Genomic DNA, 25,752 nt, shown 5'->3' on the forward strand with positions numbered 1-25,752 from the left:
AAAACTTAACTGAAATGTATGTTTTTGAATACCTGAAACATAAATTACGGAATTTTCTTAGATATTAAAAGATAAATAAGATGGTGTACTTAAAAACTTTATTTTTGTTCTAATATACATATGGATGTTATATATGGAGATGTTTTTGAGAGAATATACTGAGGAATAACAGTAGTATTATAGATGTCTAAATATGGATCAAATGTATAATTATAAACTTCTTTTTTTCTTAATTATGAATATTTCTTACATAAAACAGACGCAAAAACTTATTCTAGTACCCTGCTTTTAGTTGTATACTGAGAAACTTTATGACCAAATTCCAGTAGAACACAGGGTTGTTTTGTTAATACTCAAAATGACGTACAAGTTAACGCACATTTGTGCAGTTTATGGCAAATGTGTTCTGATCTTCAATAGCGAGTAAAATATCATTAGTAGTAATCTAAAGCTATGAGTTATTTTTCTTACTGTGTTTATGGATTAAAAAAATATTCTTACAGCTATTTTTAAAAAGTCCTTCGACAGTAGTAGCAATGGAATTTTATACTATATCGATTAACGTAACAAGAAACAATAATTTCCAAAAAAAAAAATTATTTCCCATTTTACAGAAATTCTTGTGGTTTGGAAGGCGGTTGGAAGAAATGTCCGCGGCATTTGCAAAAACACAAAATGCTTGTAATGTGTTGGTTAGAATGTGTCTGCTCAAAACTTACTCCTAGACGAGAAAAATTGTGTGCACGAACTACCACTCCTGCAAAAATAATTTCACTAGAATACGATTGATATATAAAATGTCATGTGTCACTGAAAATCAGAAAAAGCGCGCGCATTGTAAGGCCAGTAGCTTTAATTATCAGAGAACTAAAATTGCAATATATATTTCGCTTTACCTTTAAAAGACTATTTAGCTTATTTGTTTTAAAAATACGATTTACTAAATTCACATTGAAGTAGGCCTTGTTCCTTATTAAGAAGATCATTTTGTTAAATTCTGCCACTAATCTCAATATTTGGAACTGTTTGTTCAGCAATTGGCAGCATTTGATTTTTGTAGTGCCAAAATGTGCTTGTTCACAATTGTTTTCGGAGGCAGCTAAGGTATTCTAAGATTTTTTCCTTAGAAAAAACAAGTTACAACAGTTACCACAAACTGACATATTCTCTTTAATTAATGGGGTAACATTTTGACAAACATAAATTCTCTCGAAATTGGGATTAACTTATACGAAGGCACATTATTTTTAGAATCTCAGATCTTTTGCACTAATAGTTCAAAAAAGAGGTATATGTGATTACACAAATTTACTCTGAACGAGAAAGATATGTTACATGGTTCTCAAATATGAGCGCTTCATAGTGTATCGATTGAGAAATGTGCGATGAATACGATTTTACTACATTTGTCGTGACTATTTGAATTCTGTAAATATGGGTTATGGTCTTTTTTTACTTTCGTTTGCGTCAATAACCCATTTCAGCACTTGTTAAATGTATGACGTCTCCGAAGTATGAGTTACCACATAGTTAACCAAATATATTTTCAAGGGGCAAGTTACTTGATTCATTTAAGTTATGAGATGGAAAGTCTTGAATAGCATCTTACAAATTACTTGATTTCTTTAAATTATGGGATGTCTCTTTAAATTCCCTTTTGTACCAAACTCCTTTCTACACTGATATGTATGGATCTGCATATGTTTAGTAAGATTTGACTTCCACGAGAGAGATCAACCGCTGGTTTGGCAAGTGTACGAAACTATCAATGTTGACTTATAATGTGTCTCTTCATATTTCCTTTCGAACTGAATGATTTTTTACATTCCTGACAAGCATATGTCTTCCCTATCATACGCGCGTGTCCCATGTGGGTAAGTAAGTGTCTTCTTAAACTTGTCTTGTAACTGAAACTTTTGCTGCATTCGTTGCAGGAATATGAATTTCCTTTGTGGGCTAACAAATGATTATTAATACTTGATTTACTAGAAAGACCCTTATCACAGATCTTGCAAAGGTATGGTTTATCTGAGGTATGAGTTAAAATGTGAGCATTTAATGCTGACTTTTGAATGAAAGATCGTCCACATATCTGACAATTGAACAATCTCTTTAGTGTATGGGTATTCATGTGCAACATCAAAGTTGACTTATGTGCAAATGTTTTGGGACATTCATTACATGAGTGTGGTTTCTCCTTTGTATGTGTGACTACGTGATTATTTAAACGTGTTTTGGAAGGAAAAGTTTTACCACAGTCCAAGCAAGGATATGTTCTTTCTATAAAATGGACTTTTTTATGGAATATCAGGTTAGCTTTCAAAGGGAAACTTTTCTCACAATGATCGCATTTGTGTGCTCCTGTTAAATTATGGGTCAACATGTGATTAGCCAATCCAGATTTAAAAGAGAAACCTTTACTACATTCTTGACATGTGTATAATTTGATTGAAAAATGCATGAACATATGTCTGCTAAGACGCGAGTTGGAGGGAAAGGATTTGCCACACTCCCGGCAGGTGTGCAAAACCTCCGGTGAATGATGCGAAGTGTGGCTAGTTAATGCTTTTCTCGTAGCGAAAGCCTTATTGCAAACCTTGCAGTGATAAGACCTCTCTAAGAAATGTGTGAACATGTGTTGTTTTAAACTTGATTTACGTCTTAAGTTCTTTCCACACAAGTGGCAGGTAAATGATGTCTCTAGTGTATGAGTTAACACGTGGTAGGCTATAGTTGATTTGCTTCTGAAAGTTTTGAGGCAGTTGTCGCAGGTGTACGGTTTATCTAATGTATGTATTGCGGAGTGAGAATTCAAGCGAGATCTCGTTGTAAAACTCTTTCCACATATCTTGCAAATATATGGCTGATCAAACATATGAGTCGACATGTGGGACTTAAGTTGTGGTTTCAAAGCGAAAACTTTTCTACACTTTTGACACGAGTATACCTTTTGATTTTTATGAACTACCATGTGCAATCTTAAATTATATTTACGACAGTAACTCTTGGCACATTCGGGACATGTATATGGTTTCTCTAAGCTGTGTGTTAATATATGCCTATTAAGAGCTGATTTACAAGAGTAAGATTTCCTACAGTCCTGGCAAGTATATTTTACATCTAATACTTGGGGTACATTGTCTCTCAAAAATAACCTTTCGGAAACTGATTTTTTATCTTCATCCAAGCCCTCTAGTTCTTGGGTCGTTAAAGCATTATGTTTTTTAAAATCAAACCTTTCAGCGAACTTGAAATTATTTATTCTCCAATGCGAACTTCCTTGCCTGGAACAAACAGCAATGAGTAAATTATTATGACATTAACTATAGAGTATAAACTAAAACATATCTTACTTGAAAAAAAAAAGTTTTTAGTGAAGTAGGATTAATATAGAATATTTTAAACTCCAAAAAGCTTTTATTGGCAGGGTATTTAAGAGCGAGGTAAGCTGGTAAAAATTCTCTTCGAATTCATTTAGTGTTTAACGGATCGACTAAGATTAACATAAAACACAAAAACATGTATACCTTAGTGTTTGTCGAGATAAAGCACCACTCAAATATCTGCACTTGATGCCTTCATTTCATTCAGTACTAAAAGACACACGAGTTCTAACAGTAATTTTATTTAAAGAAAAAAGATTATTTTTCATCATTTTCTATGATTTGCAATATATAACATTAATTTTCAAACTTACATTTTCGAGAGACTTACTTTGAGCTCTCAAGATTTGATTACGGCAGGTGCTTACACTTCCACAGATAATTTTAATCCATGAAGACTCTTGACATGAAGCCACACTACACATCAGTGTTAGCGTAATTGATATCATTTCCTACATATAATACCAAAGTAAAAGATTGTTTGAAGGAAGTGGAATATTGTTTTCTTTATTTGATTTGGAGTAAAATGGTGAAATGTTCACTTACTCAAAGTGGACAATCAACGAAAGAAACCTGACGCTGGTTACACTTCTTATGGGTAAACCACAATTCCATCTGTATGTTCTCTGTTGATTCCAGTACTGTTCCATGTCTCAAGGTTCGTTAATAGGTTTTCCAAACTTGAATATTAAGTTGCTATCTTTGTCGTAGAAGAGTGGACTTGTTGCAGCTTACAGTTGTTTTTGTATCATTTTTATTTTTAATTACACTGTGGCATAAGTATCATACAGAAAAAAAGGTAAAAACTTAAAACGGTTAAAAATTCTATGCATTACCGCTATTGGATAGAGAAATTGTATATGCCATTCTTCTTAATTGGGAATCCTTGTTTCTTTTGTAACTACAAAACAATGATAGTTTGTCGAAACTAATATTGCCTTAACTTCCACCAGTATTTGAAAAACCTCGATTCCTTAATATAAGAACTTAACCCACATAGTTTTAGTCAGGTTTACATATATTTCACAGGTTTTCTTAGGAATCTTTGGCACAAAATACCCCGCAATGATGTACATATGAAAATAGTGTTGCTATTTGCAGCAGCTTTATATTAACTACAATATATAAAAAATATTAAAAATTATATTTATTAAACAGTTCGTTTATGGAAGTTTATCATCCTTTTCCAGCACCCAGGTTCTATTAAACCTGGAATTATACTTTATGGTGTAATCCAAAGTCCCTTAAAGCGTTAAAATTTTAACACTCAAACTGACAATCGAGCTCGGCACCACGTTTACTAAAGTGCCGCCCAAATTACTAAACTAATCGAAGGAATGCTCCTTTGAAAATGAAATGAAATCTTTTGTTTGACGCCTCACGATTGTGCCCTTGAAGCTAAGGAGCACGACTAATTAAAACAAAAGAAATGACTGAAGAATCTGTGGAATGAGGATGTATGAGGAAACGGGAGTACCTCGAGGAAAACAATGGACACGATGTAGTCCAGTATTTGTTCTGCGCTTGAATATATGGAATTATTTCAGACACCGTTTATATCCGACTGTAAGAAGTTACTGTTTTCACATTCATCATTCGAAAAATTTGAAATCTTAAATTCAACCCTTCTAGCATCTCGGAAAACGTATAGTAAATGCTTTCTTTTTCTTCTTCTTTTTTTAAGTATTCTATTTATTTAAGTCAGTTTAACTGTCCAAACTTGTGAACACTGAACACCAAACTCATGAAAATATTTTCGTAGCATTTGTATAAAACCATCTAATTCTTCTGGTTTCAGTCAGTCACCAATTGACACACACACAAAAAGTTCTTACCCCAATTGGTAGTGATTATGGCGTGTTAGGTTATGTTAGGACGTTATATTCCAAATAATCGTTTAAAACGGTTCACTGTAAGTCACATACCGACTTCGGAGCCGTCGATGGATTCAGGGGAGATAGTGATGGGCAGTGGGAATATTCCCAGTGGGAAGGAGGTTTTCTTCCCTGCTGTATAAATTCCCGAGAAGGAACTTATTTCCATTTCTTTACTTTATTTTTTAAGTTATAAGAACCATATGACTAATTACTTTATTTTCATTTACAATCATTTACTTGGTTTTAAATAATTTGAAATTTGTTGACTGTAGTTGATAATAACTACTTAACTACTTAATAATATGATTTTTTAATTTCCATTCTCAGTTGCACCAGAAAGTAGCAAAGTACTATTTTTTTTTCTAAATGATACAAAAAGAACCAGTTTGTACAGTAATCTAGAAATTCTGTAGAAGTAGAGGTGAAGTACTATCAATACGCCCGCTCTCTGAGAGAGAATCAGATATTGAATAAACAAATCTCTGTAGTCGTAAATACATATACTTTTAAAATTTAATGTTTACATATCAAAATTAGGGTTACCTCTCTGGAGGTTTCATTAGTACTGGTGTTTCCGGACCTGTGTTAATTAGGATTTCTTTGCTTTCTTTTACGTGTGTATTCATGTACCAAGCTTTGTTGGCGAATTTTTAAAACACCGTGATGAATAGCCTATCTTCTTAAATTAGAGATTTAATAGTATACAGTAAGAAAGCACAGTGTACCTAAAATCAACATTCTGTGTATATATATGCCATCCCATACACTGGCAACCTTACGAATTTTTCAAGAAACTACGTGTGTTTTCTGGCAGTTACCAACCTAATTTGTTTATAACATTTAAAAATTTAATATGATTGTAATATTAGTAGTAGGGTCAAGATTAGAAAATCCACTTACATATTAATCTAGACTGTTTATTGGGGTAAAGGTATGTGGACTTTCTATACCAAATGTTTTTCCTACATATTTACTGGCATAAAACACATTATAAGTAAACATACATTCCAAGTAGCACACAGACGTCCTTTTCACGTCATCTGAAGGTCAAAAAGTGACGATAATGTCATGAAATGACGTGAAAAATTATGGTGAAATGTCAGTCCAAAAGACATTTTCATGACATATAAATGACGTCTGCTTATGACCTTTAATTGACGTCACTGGCAGGTCATTATATGGCCTATAACTAGGGCTATATGACGTAATTAAATGACTTGAAACAGACGTGATAGAAAGGTGAAATGTTATCGTCGAATAGACGTCACGAGCATGACGTACAAATGATACTCTCAAGTGACGTAACGTTCACACCGGGTGCTGAAATAATGGCAACCCCAACGGTAGCCACCATGTAGAGACCTCAAGACAAGCAAAAATTGCGTCCTTTCAATGTTATAAGATACCGAAAACGTGAAAAAGTGAATTATAGTCCATAGCTCCAATACTACGGTACCTATCATGATCGGGTCAACACAGCTTAGGAACTAGATGTGCCCTATCCAAATATCCATATTTCAGAATCCTACGTTAGTTGCGCAACATTTTTTATAGATACATTTGAGATAAGGACAGCATTTGAAGTACTCCCAACTATTTCTATAAAAATTGTTAGCCAAATACTCCAGGATTTTGAAACATTGATATCTGAATAGGGCACATTCTAGTTCCTAAGTGGTGTCTTCACTCAACCACAATATGTCCCATAGTGTTGAAGCTATGGTCCTTTAAAATATATCTTTTCACATTTTTGACAACCTATAACTTTGAAAGCTTTTTACTGCTTGTCTTGAAGTCCTCTACATGATAGCTATCTGCGGAGCCGCCATTGTTTCAATACCCAGTATGTGGACATCGACGTCCCCCTCCTACGTCATCTCTCTATATGTGTGCTAGGAATCGGTGTAATTTTCTAGGTATATATATCGGTTTCCAACACTTGATGGTCTAAAAATACAAAGCAATGACAAATTATCTTTCCAAGCGACTTGTTTTTCGTGCTTCTTATACACTTGCAAATTACTTTTCAGCTACTTTCTTTTACCTTTACATTACTTAGTTCTGTATCAAGTAGATAATTAGTCGGTAGGGTTGACATAATTTGATGAGTAAAAAAATGGGCATATTTACCAACGTTTACTTTCAAATGGACCGATAAGTGTTATTTTATACTCCCCTATACCTATTTAAACGTATATTGCTAGTACTAATACTATTGTTTCTAAGTAAAATAATAGTGATGCATAATGGAACTTGGTACAAAATAATTATAACGAAAGCATACATAAAATACCAGAAATCATATATATATATATATATATATATATATATATATATATATATATATTCATCATCATAGGTATTCTGCCTTTATTGGCAGGTCACTTGCCGCAGCTGAGAAGCTTCCATGCTCCACGGTCCTCCGCTAACCTTTTCGTCTTCGCGTATGATCTTTCTGTTTTAATATCATCCATTAATTGTAGTCTCCTTCGCCCCCTCCCTCTCTTTCCCGCCACCATACCCTCTAGGATGTCCCTCATGATACAATCTCTTCTTAGGCAATGTCCCAACCAGTTTCTCTTCCTCTTCCTAATAATATCTAGAAGTGTTCTTTTCTCACCCACCATTTCTAACACTCTCTCATTCGTTTTCCGCTCGACCCAACTAATTCTTTCCATTCTTCTCCACACCCACATTTCGAAGGCTTCCAGTCGATTTTCGTCACCTTTACGTAAGGTCCACGTTTCCGCCCCATACAGTACAACACTCCACACGAAGCATTTTATGAGTCTTTTTCTCAACTCTTTGTTCAAGGTCCCACAAAACAGACTTTTCTTTCTTTTAAAGGCTTCTTTCGCCATTCCTATCCTTGCTTTTATTTCACGTTCGCATTTCATGTCATTACTAAGAATACTACCCAGGTATCGAAAACTATTCACTTGTTCTATTTTCTCCTCTCCTACTTTTATATTTGACACAGACCCCTTCGTTCCAATCACCATGGCTTTTGTCTTTCTAACATTTATTTTCATCCCATATTCTTCAAAGTCCTTTCTCATTTTTTCTAACATTTTATTGATTTTCTTTTCAGATTCTGCAACAAGCGCCATATCGTCTGCAAATCTTATACATCTAATCATTCTACCTCCTACCGAAATGCCATCATCATCATGTAGGCTCTTTTTCACTATCTCTTCTAGATAGACATTAAATAGTGTTGGCGAGAGGCAGCATCCTTGTCGAACTCCCCTTCCAATTGCACTCTCTTCCGTCAGTTCTTCCCCTATCCTAACACTTACTTGTTGGTTCATGTATAAGTTTCTTATTAGTCTTCTATATTTCCATTCCAACCCTATCTTTGTTAGAACTCCCAACAACAATTCCCAATTCACGCGGTCAAAAGCCTTTTCTAGATCAATAAATACAACATACACCTCTTTCCCTTTTTCTATAAATCTTTCACCGATCACCCTTAATAATCCAATAGCATCTCTTGTGCCCTTGCCTCTTCTGAACCCGAACTGCTCTTCCTCCACATCTTTATTTGTTCTTCCATATAACCTTCTGTTCAGTATTCGGAGCAGAACTTTAGCTGCATGAGATATGAGACTAATAGTTCTATAATCCTCACATCTCTTTGGGTTCGATTTCTTAGCCATCGGTATCATGATCGTTTTCAGAAAGTCTCTTGGCCATTCTCCTGTTTCATATATTTCATTGCATAGTCGCCACAATTCTTTCTTACCCTTGTCTCCTATATTTTTAATGAATTCTATTGGTATGTTATCTATTCCTGTTGCCTTTCCATTCCTAATCTCGGATATAGCCTTTTCAAACTCATCCCGAAGAATACTAAATCCTTTATCATCCTCGCCTACTTCATTTTCCACTTCAACATTTAGGCTACACGGTCTATGCCTACTCTCATATAAGTCTTCAACGTATTCTTTGCACCTTCCTATGACCTCATTTCTCTCGCTGACTACCTTCCCATTCTTATTTTCTACTGCCATCATAATACTCCCTTGTTTCCTCCGAAATTCCATAGATTTCGCCTCCTTGTACATTTCCTCATATTTCCCAACTCTTTCTAATTCTTCTATGTCCTCGCATTTTCTTTTGTAAAACTCTTCCCTCGCTCTGTCTGTTTCTCTTCGTAATTCATTATTTAACTTTCTGTACATCTTTCTACCCTCTTCTGTATCAACCTGTTTCCACATCTTTCTCTTCCTCATTTTCTGCAACATCTGCTCTGTAACCCATGGTTTCCTAGCAGTTTTGAGTTCACGGTAACCTACTGCTTCTTCTGCAGCCTGCTGTAAGCAACGTTTAATATGTTCCCACCGTTCGTTACTACCTGCGCCTATCCTTTCCTCGTTTGAACATTTTTCTTTGAATTTTTCAGCGAAAAGATTTCTTATTTCCTCGTTTTTCAACTTTTCAGTATTCAACATTTTGTTACCTACTTTTCTTCTGCCTACATTTTTCAGTTGAATATCTACTTCGGCCAGCACAAGATTATGATCAGAGAAAATATCAGCCCCGGGAAGGGTCTTCGCGTTCTTTAAGCTATTCCGATACCTGTCCTGAATCATAACATAGTCTATCTGATATCTTCCGCCGTCTATTGGTGATTTCCATGTATATCTTCTTCTCTTGTGCTGATTGAACCAAGTGTTTCCAATTACTAGTGAATTCTGTCTACAGAAATTCACCAGTCCCTCTCCCCTTTCATTTCTTTCGCCTAAACCATATTTGCCTACGATACTATCTTCCTGTTTTTCTCCCACAACTGCATTGAAATCTCCCATTAGAATTATGCATGCACCCTTCTTCTCCCTATCTATAATTTCTTCTATTTTTTCATAATTTTCCTCTACTTCTTCATTTGCATGCGAAGTTGTCGGTGCATATGTCTGTATCACCACTAGATCCTTCGTTTTCCCTTTAAGTCTTAACATCATAACTCTATCATCAATAAATTCTACTTTCACTACCTTCTCCTTTAAGCGCTTTCCAAGAATTATTCCTACGCCATTATGACCGCCCTTTTCATTACCTGAGTAAAACATTATATATCCTTCGTTGTTCAATACGCCATTACCTTCCCATCTAACTTCACAAACGCCTACCAAATCTAAATTATTTTGTTTCATTTCTTCTTTAAGATTTTCTAATTTTCCTCCCTGTAACATAGTACGTACGTTCCATGTTCCTATCCTAAACCTTTTGCTCTTCCTTGTCTTTCTTTCTCTTTTTGTCTTCCCCCCATTATTACTTTCTCGTCCAATAGTCCTTCCCAAGCCATCCCCCTCCCGGAGATCCGAATGGGGGGATATTTTACCTCCGGAACTACATTTTGACCTGCGAAAGACCATTGTTCATATGTTCTCTTTTTGCTGCCAGCAAACTAGGGAAAATAGAATGGTGGTTTCCCGTTGCCTTCCACCCCGCAGTATCCCAGCCGTTAAAGTCACTCTGACCACGCCTGGGACTAATGTCCAAGTTGCCGTACCAACCACTATGATTTCCGCCAACTTGGCTACTGGAGAACTGCTGCCTTCTCCCAGAACACTCTTCGTCTGGCTACTCCATTTAGACCAATTCGGTAGGGGTGGCCCTTCTGGTAGTGAACTACCACCGACACAGCTCTAAATTTCACTGTAGCACGCAATCCTCCCCACCCGACACATAAGTGTCTTCGTAAAGGTGGTGTTTATCGGGGAGGTATTATTATATATATTAGGGTGGTACTTATTTATATGGAGAAAAATAAATTTAGGGATTTCCTTGGAAGAACCCCCTAAAATGGTTCCATATGGGACCAAATTAAGCCAGAAGAAAAATTAGGTCCATTAAATAATTTTTAATGGTGCCACAAGCGACCTAAGGTTTTAAATGTGTTTAAAATATATATTATATAGAAAAAATCTGGAATAAACTCTTGTAATTTAGAAACGGCTTAAGGGAATGGGATGCGTATCTTGGATAGTGGAACTAGAGGAAGAGACCGAACTAATATTGTATAGCATTATGATGGCGCCTATCTTGAATTCAGGTCAAAATTTTCAAATAGGACGAAGGTCATGTGACACACAGTTTCGACGTAGCGTTTTACCAGAAGTATAAATCTGACATTATTTTAAGGTCACCTATAATCATGTAAGAGTTATTACGTGTGAGAAACGCAATGCTTCGATGTCCTGTTATTTTATTGTAATACGGAGCACAGATTTCTAAGAATTTTGGAAGTCTTTTACATAAACTGAAACAAACTGCTAGAGAAAGTTAAATCTTTGTTTCTCTATGAACTACAAATAAGATTCCATCAAGATGATTCAAGAACGTTTGCTACATAGTTCACTTTTGTCATCTGGGAAAGATTGTCTGTGGGCCTTTACTATTGGCAAAAGAAACTGTTTCTGCTCCTCATTTTTCGTAAGAACGTTTGTAATATTCTATTAGTTTCACTTTCCTTTCTGCGTCGTTTGTTATGTGGATGAATTTAACTATTGTCTTTCCTTGAAGATAATCATTGTTATTTGACCATGAAATCGCATCACACTCAAGAAACCCTTCGGGCGTTTTAAATCTATCGAGGAAAATTTGTGTTTGTAATAACAAAACCACTGATTTCTCTTTTCATAAGATTTTTTATGATATCACTTCTTACGTCAAGCCTCTTTGCTGCTTCACGTTTCCCCTTAGTTGTAATTCTTTCAAACATTTTTCTTTTCGTTTCTCCATTACGCTAACTTCATCATAAAACTCCAATGCTACGTGTTCCTCTATCAAGTAGCAGTGATGGGAAGAAAATTTAGAAAGAGCCACTTCAGATAATGCAGCATCTATTTGTAACTGTACAAACCTCTGAAAAATTGCAGGTCTTGCAATGGCGAATGGGATGCTTTATTACATTTAAACCAAGCTTGAACATATAGTCGTATCAGAAGACCTGTTACTATTTGCTTGGTTAAACGAAATTGTTGGCGAAAGAGAAATATTTTTAAACAGTAGATTGCTTTTCCCATCCACCTTGTATGGCGAATTGCTCCAGGCAAACGAAAGACAACGCCTCGAGGAGGTATACCACCCAAGAATAGGATGGTCAGTTCTAAAAGTTCCGTAATCTTCTCTGCGGTGTCCTGCCTCTACAAGTATGATACCAAAATTCAACACTTAATTTCTTACATCGGAAATATTGCTACCTACATCATCATCAATTCCTGGAAAAAAGTTTGTGCAATCTATTTTACACCACTCATTCTGAAAACGCATGAATAGGGGAACGTTTTGTCCAGACACAAACGAAACACAACACTCATCAAATATATATTTTAAAACCAATTCATAAATGTGGTGTCTACAAGGAAGATATAGATTTTTCGAAGCTTTTGCTCTAGCAGAATGCAAGCATCCATATTACAGGGAGTAGTGCCACAACAAACTGCTTGTACGAAATTTACCAAGTTCCATTCTTCAAACTAATGAACTATAGTAGAAGCAATATGTTCTTCTCTTGATGATGACAAAATGGAAACACCAATTGGAAAATCATGACCATTTCCTTAATAACTATTGACAACCTGTCGACAGTCTCTCTGCCAGTCAAATTCGGCAGTCATTTTCCCTCCCAATGCATAACTAACGCACTTGATGATTCTCTGGAAATGCTTTTTGTGGTCTTGTGCAACCTCGCTACGGATTTTCTCTGAGCATCGTGAATGGAAGACTTATTTATTACTAGTTCCTCTACATTATGGCTTAATGCTTTTGCCGATCGATCAAGAGCAGCCAACAATCTTGGAGTAATAAAATTAGTTTTCCCCTTTTACATCTCTTGGAGGGTCCGGGCACACACGCATCTATTTTTATATTTTCTCTATTCTCTAACATTCTCAACTAGGTTTTCCTCTTCATTACTTGCAACTCTTTACCTCCATGTCTTTTGCTGTATAAAGTTCAAACAAATAATTTTCAAAGTACATTTTCTTTCATGTTCCTCTTTCTTTTGTAGCCCTGTATATCCTTTTTGTTTTTTTCACGCCAAACTCATGTCTACTTTCAGTCGTGAAAGTTTTTACCTGTGAAAAAGATAAATCTTTTCCCAGATAATAATTTTTAGACGACTAAAGCTATCTTCAAAATAGTGCCAGATTTGCGCTTCTAGTGAAACGCTACATCAAAGCGATATGTCACATGACCCTCTTCTTATTTAAAAATGTTGACCTGAATCCAAGATTGCGGACTTCAGGATGGCCGCCATCATAACGCTATACAATATTAGGTTGGTCTTTTCCTCTAGTTCCATCATCCAAGATATTTTTCCATTCCTTTACGCCATTTCTAAATTACAAGAGTTTATTCCAGTTGTTTCCCATATACTATGTAATGTAATCGGATTCAAAATTTCAGGTCGTTTGAGGCACCACTTAATATTAATCAACGGACCCAATTTTTCTCCTGGCTTAATTTGGTCCCATATGGAACCATTTTAAGGAGTTCGTCCAAAGAAATTCAGAAATCAAAAATACTCACCCTAATATATATATAAAACACTACTTCCATACATGATTATTTTACATGAAACTCCCATACAATACAAAGGCAAAAGCTCCTGACTTAATCAGTTTTGAGATGCAGATATCCCAGTTTCTGATGCTAACAAGCTTAAGATCTTAAAAAACGGAAATTTTGCCAAATTTTCAGGCTACACGAATGGAAATTTAATTCTGAAAAAGAAAAAATATCCACGAAAACCCGGAAGTATAGCAACCCCCAATTAGGATATATACAGTAAACGTGAATTGCCTAATCAAATTGCTGAAAAGTAACTTCTGCGTACGTAAAACTGAAAGAGTTGCTCGGAGCTGCAGCTGCACAAAAAAGAATCTGAAATAGAAAACATAACTAAAAATGTATCTAATATATAGAACTGAGAGCATGCAGAAATGTGTATATTTACATAATTCCAGTTAAAAAAGGAAATTTTCCCGTAATCTGTTTCTGTATTAGAAAAATAACATCTATACTTTTCAATTAATGCCCATGTATGCCCGTGTGCTAATGTTTCTGACCTACCTGTGATTATAGATGATTATTGACAACCGAATTGCCATTTATACAATTGATGAATATTGATGATAATTGCATTGCTAAATCATAGTATTTTCCACGATTTGGGAATACCATAGTCATGAATTGTACTAATGGCAATTCAACTGCCAATAATAATGTATTATCACAGATGAATCAGAAAGTTCTGCACGCGAGCATACATAATGCTTATAGTACATACAAGGGTCTAATTGCGTTATGTAAAATAAAAAAAAATCTGATAAATTACGTCTGCTGGAAGGGAACAACAGTTACCTAAAAATCACAATTTTAGATTTTTTTCTTAAGAAATCTACAAAACAACATGAAAGAACTCTACAGGTAACTTAAAACTTTATGTACATTCGCTGTTGAAAATTATAGCAAACATATCGTAAATTAATGGGCATATTCAAAGTCAATTGACACGAAAATTTAGCAAAAACTTATGAAAAATTTACCAAATCTTAACATGAATAAAACTTAGACATATATATACAGGATGAGTCAAAAGTCCTTGAACACCTGCATAAGTTTGAAAATCGACGGGAAAAGTAAAAAGTGATGATGGGAAGAGATGTTTGATGAAGGGCCGAAACTTTTGGAGTGTATGTCATTCATGGCGGCCATCTTGAAACCCGTCATTTTGGATTCAAGTCATTTTTTTAAATGGGAAGAGAGATGTTTGACACATCAAATAACACTAGCTTGAGCTCAGGAATTTACTGGTGCAATTTGTTTTTTTCTATCTTGTACAGTTTAGAAGTTATTAATGTTCAATGGTGGGAAATTACCTTGATACTGAATGCGACAACACATGTTCTACGTGTTGTCCATCCCGTGCAATGCACAACTATAGTCGCCGCAACCACTCTGACTGCACACTGGACGATCAGGCCCACAGTGGAGTTATGGACGTTTAAAGTTCATTTTCTTACGTCTTCGACAGCCTATAGCTCTAAAACTATGAGAAAAAGGCTGATACTGAAGTGAAGAGAAATTTTGCATCGATTACTAGAATGCTAGAAAAAGTATTGCACAAATCTTCACTTCACTATCACCCTTTTTCTGCCTTAACTGTTTCACTTTACTTACATTCTTTCTCTAAGCATACTCTTGGTAATTTGATATAGAGATAAAGAAGTAAGGACTGACTCCAAAATATGTATAGTTAATTAAATTACTTTCTGTAATACGGGACAGGACGTTTGGGCGCGGACGTTTTGGCGCTGCCGTTTGGGCGCCAGACGTTTGGGCGCGAGGTACATAGTAAAAATCACAATTTACGACATATAAAGTAAGCTAGGCACTGAAAACTAAGCGCCAATCAAGATATATACATTTCCTACACTTCTATCTTTATCTCACCTCATTTATCTGTATATTTTCTATCTCTATCTTATTTATTCATCTAAATTAAATAGTTTAATGCGTTTGTGGCATTTGTTGCCTAACCTCGTCATGGATTGATTTTTCGCTTGTTCACGATTCTTGTACTTCTGATCTAATTTTTGTATTATATAAGAAAGCTAGGAAATAAAGGAATCAGACGAGCTGTTAATTTTCTTAATGTTAATTAAAACATATTGATTTAATTTTTGTATTTTTTTAAAGAAAGTTAATAATTACATATTTATGAATATTAAAATTTGTTTTCTTTCGTATTACGTTTGCCAAACTCTTCTCTTCCTTAAGTCCAATAAAGGACTACCAATAAAAGATTGCAGCGTAGTCGCTAACACTCGCCTTCGGTGCGATCGGTTCCGGGTTCGATTCCCGGTGGGGGCACTCGGTCGAAAAAGTGTAACACGCTCTTTCAGGCCAGCCACCCTGAATGAGGTTTTCCTGGGTTTTCTTCATTCACACCAGGCAAATGCCGGGTGGTACCTAATTTATAGGTCCAGGCAGCTTCCTTCCTTCCCCAATCCTTTCTTCCTTCCCTTTCCCCGGATAGTGTGCTCCCTCAAACGTGACGGGCTAAATGGCCTTAGATGCCGAGAGCCCAGAAATCTAAAAATCCTATATCCTAATCGAGTTGAGGGAAAGATATTTTGCATACATGGTGTCTAAGACATATTTTGCATACAGGATGTCTAACACATTGAGTTTAGGAACTGTAGTATGCCGTATTTCTGGTATCACTTTTTTTTATTAACATTCCAATATAAAAATCAAAACTTAACACACATTTTTTTCGTCCCATTGTAAGCATTTAATCTGCATTAAAGAAAGTGGCGAAAGAAAAAAAAAAACGATTTCAAAGTGAAAAATAATAGTTAAGTGTACATATATTGGTCATTTAGACACTAGAAATGTGTTTGACATTCACACTTATTGCGTAACTACAGTAGAAGGCCTGCTTTAAGTTTCTTAATGGAATAGGCTCACTGTGTATGTAATGCAGTCAATCATATGTAGTCTGGTCGACTTGCATTTGGCTTGAAAAGTTATCAAATAAAAAGCACACTTAACTTTCGTTGAAACTTAAATTTACAAAATTTAATTGTTAATTCAGTTTTTATAATTTTGAAATTCCAGTATTTCTAGTATGTAAAACAAAATCCAGTATAATTCAAGGACTTCCACTACAGTAGACACCTTGTGATATCTTGATTCGAACTTAGTACTCAGCGCCTAACATAACGACTTTTTAACTCGCGCCCAAACGTCTGGCGCCCAAATGGCTTCGCGCCCAAACGTCCAGTGCCCAAACGGCGGGGCCCAAACGTCACGTATGTAATGCAGTCAATCATATGTAGTCTGGTCGACTTGCATTTGGCTTGAAAAGTTATCAAATAAAAAGCACACTTAACTTTCGTTGAAACTTAAATTTACAAAATTTAATTGTTAATTCAGTTTTTATAATTTTGAAATTCCAGTATTTCTAGTATGTAAAACAAAATCCAGGATAATTCAAGGACTTCCACTACAGTAGACACCTTGTGATATCTTGATTCGAACTTAGTACTCAGCGCCTAACATAACGACTTTTTAACTCGCGCCCAAACGTCTGGCGCCCAAATGGCTTCGCGCCCAAACGTCCAGTGCCCAAACGGCGGGGCCCAAACGTCACGTATGTAATGCAGTCAATCATATGTAGTCTGGTCGACTTGCATTTGGCTTGAAAAGTTATCAAATAAAAAGCACACTTAACTTTCGTTGAAACTTAAATTTACAAAATTTAATTGTTAATTCAGTTTTTATAATTTTGAAATTCCAGTATTTCTAGTATGTAAAACAAAATCCAGGATAATTCAAGGACTTCCACTACAGTAGACACCTTGTGATATCTTGATTCGAACTTAGTACTCAGCGCCTAACATAACGACTTTTTAACTCGCGCCCAAACGTCTGGCGCCCAAATGGCTTCGCGCCCAAACGTCCAGTGCCCAAACGGCGGGGCCCAAACGTCCGCGCCCAAACGTCACGTACCGCTGTAATACTAGTGCCTGGACGTTGCAGCATAAGTAAGTGATCGATGTTCAGTACAGCCTCCAGCTGAAATATGAATAACCTATAGCTGTGCTCTTCATTTTACTACACAAGTTCTCCTTGTTCGTGACCATCCGAAGGAGACTTAAATGAGTCAAATATAAGGGTTTTAATGAAAGACTTTATTTAAACAAATTTATAGATATTTCCGGCGTCTACAGCCTTAAACCCGTCTCGTCCCTCAGTAAGCACACTACACTACCGGGAAAGGGGAAATAAAAGAAACGGCCTGGCCTGGAACTTGTATGCTAGGTACAATCCCGGCACTAATAAGGAAATCCAGGGAAAACTCAGGATGGATGTTACACTTTTCGACCGAGTGACCCCATCGGATTTACTACCGACTTTTTTGGAATATCGAAGATTAAAAAGAAAATATCTTTCTAAGTGAAAAGTAGATTTAGCATTTTACTACTTACCTCTCGATTTCACATTATGTTTGAAGTTTTACCAAAAAAATACTGTCAGTGCAAGCCAATAGAACAGATATTTTCCTAAGCAGATTCTAGGAGATTAGCATTTGCTGCAACTGATGTCTTTCTGGATTCAACTGCAGCATGATTTGCAGGCGTATTATGCAATACAGGTATAGACACTTAATATAGGTGATTCTGCCGATGATAGTAAATTATTTTCAGTTATTGGCGTAACATTGACTTCATTTGGTGACTCAGTGTCTGTCCGCCACCCGAAATATATATATACTGTATTTGATAAAGGTAGGTAAGTCATGCAAATATATTATTACAATTTTCAACTGAGATTTAAAAATAATGACCAATTTGGAAAAGATTTTAGATCCAAATAGAAAATGATTTTAATAATTCTAAATATCAAAAATATAGATACTGAAACGCAAATTCCCAAGGAACCCTATGTTTTAAAAAGATTTTAATATGCTTTTTGCTACGAGAAATAAAGTAGAATGGTCTTTGTACCAAAGTAACACATCTGTGAAAATTATAAAGAATACGTATTCAATGCAGGCTATAGCGCCAACAGAAATTTCTTACCAGCTTCTACATGAAGACCAATTGCTAAATTCGAATTGCTACATTTTACATACTTCGCAATATATTGACATTCCAAGAAGTAGGCCTGAAGACCCTTTTGCTAATTATGTCCATGCATAGTACGGAAAAACTGTTGAATGTCTCTTCCTTTCGGAAAATACATTTTCTTTCACTACACTTGTCTATAGAGTGTAGAAATTAAGAAAATTTCTTATCAAATCATGTTATATTCGTGAACCATACATCCTACCTATGACTACGAAAGTGTTATACATCACGTTTGATTCAAGTAAAGAGAATAATTAAAAACCGTAAAAAAAAAAAAAAAAAAAAAAAGCAAAAGAAGTTGACTTCAGACTATCTCAGTATCTGGGTACATTATGAATACAGAAAAATGCACATTATAAATTTCATCGATTATTTTACAATTGTACTCATTCTTTACGACATACAGGTCTTTACCTTACACGCAGACATACCTTACAAGCTTTGAATGTTTACCCGATTATCACTATCTCTTTGCTTTACATAATTTCTAGCTTGAATACTACTATACGAAAAAATATAAATTCAAAATTCGTGGCAACCATCCTCTCTCCGGACCCGACCCAACTCTTATGAAGGCAACTCTGGAAACTGCACTTGCAACCTAGTAGAGGGTCGATATATTTATATTTACATTCATAATTGTGCGGTAAAGAAGAAACTGAAAGTTGCGTTCTACATTTCCGTAACCAACGGCACTAGATGAGCTAGAGAGTCTGTTCCACACTCAGACGCCTATATCCTGAAGTATCCCAGAATATCAAGAACACTTGCCCAATTTGACAGAAGGATGTGTGCACCTTAGAGCCACCAGGCATGGGACCATAGAGAAAAAATATCAGTTGTGATCGGGATTTGAATCTGGACAACCCGATTTGTAGTCAGACTCATTACTACCTGGATCAGAATGGTTCTATGTATTCATAAAAGGGGCAAAAAAAAAAAAAAAAAGTATGGATTCTTTCCACACTTAAAACCAAAAATAAACAGAGGGACACACATTAAAACCAGACTAATTCTTTGTCATCCCCGCCTCTTGGGAATTCCTTTTCAAGGATCATTTTATTACAGCACACATAAGACATCGTTACTCACAGCACAACTCCCAAAGTTACTAAAATTAGTTATTAGAATTTAAAATTTTATACAATGCTTTTCTTTTCGAAGAAGACAATATTGCGTAAATTTTAAAGGGAGAGGTGACACCAATGCTTATAATATGTCTTCGTACACGAGTTAAACGATATCAAGGGCTGCGGTGGCTCAGTGTTAGAGCGTCCACCTCAGGAGCATAGGGTCCTCGGTTCGATCCGAGCTCACGCTATGTGAACTTTGTGGTGAACAAACATTGTGTGTGGGTTTTCCCAGGTTCTTGCGTTTTCTTCCACTTTCTTCATTCCAATCTTTTCGTTCATTTCCCATAATCACAGTCTTTTTCAGCCTAGTCGGCATAATCGTACGACGTAAAATTTAAAAATAGAAGATTTCTACGATATCAAATGAAGAATAAATAAATTATATGGCATTACAAATGTTAGTATATATCGGAGCACTAGGCCAACTCCTCCAGAGGGTTCAACCAAATTTTGACACATTCCTTGTAGCTTATTTTCAGGTCAGGTTAGAGATTTGTATTTCCCTTAGCTAATTGAGAAGCTCCATTACTACTTGCAGATTGGTTTCAGGAGGGCTCAGTATTAATACCGTGTGGACGTATGGCATAAAAAGTACAGTACATAACACATGAACCATTTTGTAGTAGGTGGCCACTAAAAAACAAATGCTAACTAACAGAGTCAGGGCTGGAGCGCAGCACGGGTTCCGAGCGAAAGGGAGCAGGCGCGTCAGTGGAAAAGCATACTTACACATAGAATACTTTCACCATCATTCAAAATTCGTTTCAATTTACTGTGCATTAGCAGTAATTAAGGGATAATTTTGGAACTGGGGGTCCAAAATCAGGTAAAATCACCATATTCACAGAAGGAATGAGTTGATATTACATAAGTGTAACTATTAAGTACTAACATATCACAATCCAACCTAAATTAAACGAACCCAACCTACCTAATGCATCAAAGAATACAGAAAGTACGAAATTTAAGCAAAATATTCTGGCTCCCCAGTACCAAAAATATGCCATAATTACTTATATTCACACTCGCGTTCTCTCACGTAAAACGTTTCACACAGTATTTTACCTTTTATATTTGATAGAAATGTCTGCTCGAGTGAACATCGTCGGCTTTTTGGGGCCCAACATTTTCAGTAAAAATTGTTAGTCTTACTATTTTGTCAAATATTCTCTAAATTTGGTCAGGTTACGTTAGTTAGTTTTGTTTAACTTAAGATATGTTTACTTTGCTATTTCGTACAACCTAAAATTTGTACCTACCTTTACGGTTTGTTTAGATCGATCACATTATTCTTCCCAAATGCATTATGACTCTTCCCAAATATAAGTACAGATTACTTTGTTTAATGCCACCTACTTTCAATTGTTTGCGTATGGACTGACAGTTTATCATTAGTAATTTCTTATTATTTCGGAACACCTCACCATTGCGTTTTTAATCTTTTCATTTCACAAATTATCAACACATCAATTACTCTTTCTTCTATAGTTTTTTTTTTGTCTACTTTCGGCTCCAAACCCAACATTACGATAATTGTTAATAAAAAGAGACAATATATATACTTACTTGTTTGGAGTCCGACCTTTGGTATCTTCATTTTACATATTTTAGTTGACTCTTCTGCTGGCTCCAAATAATGTTGATATATACTAACCGCAATCACCAATAGCCATTCGTTTGTTTTCAGAACTCTCTGAAGTTCGAATACTTGCCTACTGACGCTGAATACTACAGGTAATAGAATGACGTCTAACACGTCCTAATATTGTGTCTTAAATAACGTCATATTTGTTACCATTCTTTAACGTACCAAATGGCGTCATATTTCTCTCCTTGAAATTTCATGACAGTGTTTTGGAATTTCATGATCAACATTTGACGTTGTGACGTGAGTATGCTACTTGGGATTTATGCGTATTCTCTAAATAGAATAAAATAATAAAATAACACAATACCGTTCAGAATAGATATAGTTAAAAAAAATTTCTGGAGACATCAGTAGGCCTAATAAGTTGTGATAGAAACAAATTTTATTTTGAAATCTTAAAATAGTAATAGAATGCTATTTTCGGTAAATTTTCTTTGTTTGCACACACATCCTCGGAATATTTCCATTTTTTGGAATCTTCCCAGGAATTAAAAAAAAAAAAAAAAAAAAAACTTTCACATACAATGCTATTTCGGTGCAGTTTTACTCTACGGATCCACAGATTGTACAAGGCCAAAATAAAATTAAGAGTCTTCATCCCGGCGAAATTAAAATACCGCTAATTTTACAGTAATTATGTGATATTATCTTCAAATAGATAAAAGATAATTGAAATATGGAACAAGAGCGCCCTAGACAATATTATTTTGTGTGAGGTACCGTTATCACAAGGCACCTAGTGGCTTTCCGTTTTCAGCTGTTTAGAAACGCGAAAATAAATGCCGATTTTCAAAATGGCTCGAAATTGAAAGCAGATAAGTGAGTCGTGATAACGGTTTCTCATGTAAAATAATATTGTCTAGGGCGCTCTTGTTCCACATTTTGATTATCTTTTATCTATTTGAAGATATCACATAATTACTGTAAAATTAGCGGTATTTTAATTTCGCCAGGATGAAGACTCTTAAGGAAGTCTTTAATTTGTCCATTTTACGTCTAGAACAGAACGTAACGAATCCCTGCGATGCTCTTAACCCATTTCTACTCTTACTGCAATCCCTACTTCAACTACTACTTATACTATGGATGGGTGTAGTAGAACTGCGCGGCTATTTTTATCCGATTTTTCCCTGTAAACTGTTCTACTTCTGTAATACCTCGTCAATCTGTAGTAAATAAAAATTTTACATTACCCTTGGTCCAACACTGACTTCGAATCTTCCACCGTTATTTGTTTGTATTTAGTAGCATATGAGTCGCACCTCTCTTTAACCAGTTCATTTCTCAACGATTCTAATTTATTGTCACACGCAGAGTTAACTTTAACTGCAGGCTCTGATTTCACTATGTCCACATTTAATTTTAAATCGGGGGTCCATGTGATAGTTTCATACTTTGGCACACTCTCTTTATCCATCGTCCGTAACTTTAATTCTTGGTTGCCCTTTATCACTGTATGTATCAACTCCTTCCCTTCCAGTGGATCTCCCTTAACGAAACGATCTTTGGTATCATCTTCGTTCACTAATTCCGAATTCAGATTTTCTCCAGTAGCCATTATGTGCTCAACTCTTTCTCACCAGTATGACTGATAATGTCGTTCACAGAATTAATTTGTCTTCTTCTTCTTCTTGCTCTGCAGTATTGATACCTCGACATCGATACCTTTTGGGAGTTCAGTAACAAATGGATTAGAAAGATCAGATAAAATCAGTGTGAGATGCAGGAGTCGTAATCTTAGATTGCTCCGATGATTATTCAGGGCTATAGATAAATGTTGTTCACCATGATATGCTGGAGAAGATGGTAGATAAGGGAGACGGGGGGAATCCCGGTCATTGGGTAATACCAGTCACCCTGATATCTCGAACACGACGTCACGTGAGAAAGTTTAACATGTGCTATCCTCTTATTGTCTGTCTTACAACTCCACACGTGAAGTCCGCCAGTCTGGAGAAGAACGACAAAGAAACAGGAAGTGAAATTGTGATTTTGCAACTTTTCATCTAAAATTCATAGATTCGAAGAAGTGCTGTAAGTACCATTATTTTCTATAACCTGTTTGCATTTAATATATATTCCTTGTACATTTTAAACGTCCATTGAAGTTGCTTCGGAGTTTACGATTAGTCGTGGTGTTATTACGTTTACGACAACCTGCACGATGGGGGCAACAGCAGTCATGCTGACTGGTATTCCCCGCAGGATACAGGGATTTCCCACAAAAATATTGTCTGTCAATTATCGTGTGTGCTAGGTATGTGCATGAGAGAGTGCATGTAAAAATACGAACATGTGTGCCACTTGCCAGAGACTGAATATTAGTATGTGGTTTTGTTGTACACTTAAGAGTAGACTGGATCTTTGGTCGAGAAAAATGTACAATTTGATCTTTTGCCAGTTTCTCATAAACGAATGCTAATAATGGCATATAAATTAACAGGATCAAAAGTAATACTGTTCTATACAACCCGCGACTGGTTTGAATCATCTTCAGTGTGTCGTCTTTAGAAATTCGCAGTGTTGCCAGAATATTAAAACAAAAAATTCGGTTAAAACAACAGATAGAACAATGAACTCAACGGCATGTTACTTTCATGCGGCTAAATTCCTTGAAAGTAACAAGACCACATGACTTCACGGCATTGTTCAGCAAAGCATATTCTCATGTAGCTACTGTTGCAAAAGCCGTATCTGCTTTTTAAAGCCACTGGTATTTATCCTCTGGATGCGAGTCTTTGTGGAAGATGTACTTACATGTAAGCCTAATGAGGTTGTACCTACAGCTGTAAACAGCTGTCAATCTCCACACATTTTTGCAGATAATAACCACTTCACAGCTCCATCTACATCTCCAAATTCTCCGGACATTCAACCAGGAACTTCTACATCTGGATCCACAGCTCCATCTGCATCTTCAAATTCTCCGGAGATTCATCCTGGAACTTCTGCGTCTGTATCCACAGCTCCGTCTGCATCTCCAAGTTCTCCGGAACTTCTACATCTGGATCGACGATACCTTTTCGTGAAACATTACCGTTACCTGAACCAAGTCATGAGAGGTAATCATGTCAAACAAGAAAAAAGTTCCGCTCAGAAGCTTTGACTGCCACTCCAATGAAAACATCTTTGCAGCTAAAGAACAGGAAGAAAGAAGAGAAGCTGTTACAGGAAAAGAAGGCAGAGACGATAGTCAAGAAGGTATGCAGAAGAAAACACCTTTCGGGAATTCTAATAGATGTTTGGACAAGTCTTTTAAAAACATTTCTCAGAAGGTAACAATATTCAAATAAGTGACAATACAAACCGGGGGAATCTTCTAGTAGATCAAGTGGATACATGTTTGGTTTGTGAAGACGTTGGCATAGATGATGAATTGTGGTGTAGATGTACTGTTTGTGGTCAATTTTGCTCATTAATGGTGTTCTAGTTGGGTTACTGCTGAGGGATATATGTGTGATAATTGTAACAGGAGGCCTAAATGGGTGTAAGTGTATTAGTAGGGGTCTAAAATGTGGTATAGATGTACTGTTTGTGGTACACGGGCTCATTCAGAGTGTACTGGTTGGAATACAGCTGAGTGATACGTGTGCGATATGGGTAAATGGAAGTAAGTTCCAAACATAGGACATTATATTACAATTACTTATGCAAACTCCTAACTCAAAGAGTAGTCAAATATACTGACGATTATTATGACTGCCATTCCCCGTCTTGTGGGAAATACCGGTCAATCGTATGTTTTTTTTTTTTTTTTTTTTTGTATTTAGAAATAACATTAAAGTTGCAAATCTATTTACTCCTATGCTATCTTGTATTAAAGACTCTACTCTACATTATATAGTTTTTTGACGAACCTGCAGTTATTTTTTGTCATTGAAATAAGCCTTCTTCCTTAGGTGACCGTCATTCCCCCCGTCTCCCCTAACAGTACTAAAGTTGTAAGCAAGTAGAAAAGAAACTGTAACGTGGAGGCAGGGGCGTCATTTAGGGGGGGCAGGAGGGGCATTTGCCCCCCCCAAGAGTTTGAGGAACACATATACTTTAATCAATTGTATGCTA

General features: G+C 35.9%; 1 protein-coding gene across 1 annotated transcript; it reads right to left on the reverse strand.

Moving 5' to 3' along the window:
* On the reverse strand, positions 1-23,537 carry LOC145664406 (uncharacterized). Its single transcript, XM_081731088.1, has 2 exons — positions 22,884-23,537; positions 1-3,284 (listed from the first exon to the last, which is right to left on the reverse strand). The coding sequence occupies exons 1-2, from the start codon at positions 23,246-23,248 to the stop codon at positions 1,766-1,768; spliced, it is 1,884 nt and encodes a 627-aa protein (XP_081587214.1). The 5' UTR covers positions 23,249-23,537; the 3' UTR covers positions 1-1,765.
* Between the last annotated feature and the right edge of the window lie 2,215 nt (positions 23,538-25,752).

Source organism: Thermobia domestica, chromosome 1, assembly GCF_964235325.1.
Source record: "Thermobia domestica chromosome 1, izTheDome1.hap1.1, whole genome shotgun sequence".
Taxonomy (NCBI): domain Eukaryota; kingdom Metazoa; phylum Arthropoda; class Insecta; order Zygentoma; family Lepismatidae; genus Thermobia; species Thermobia domestica.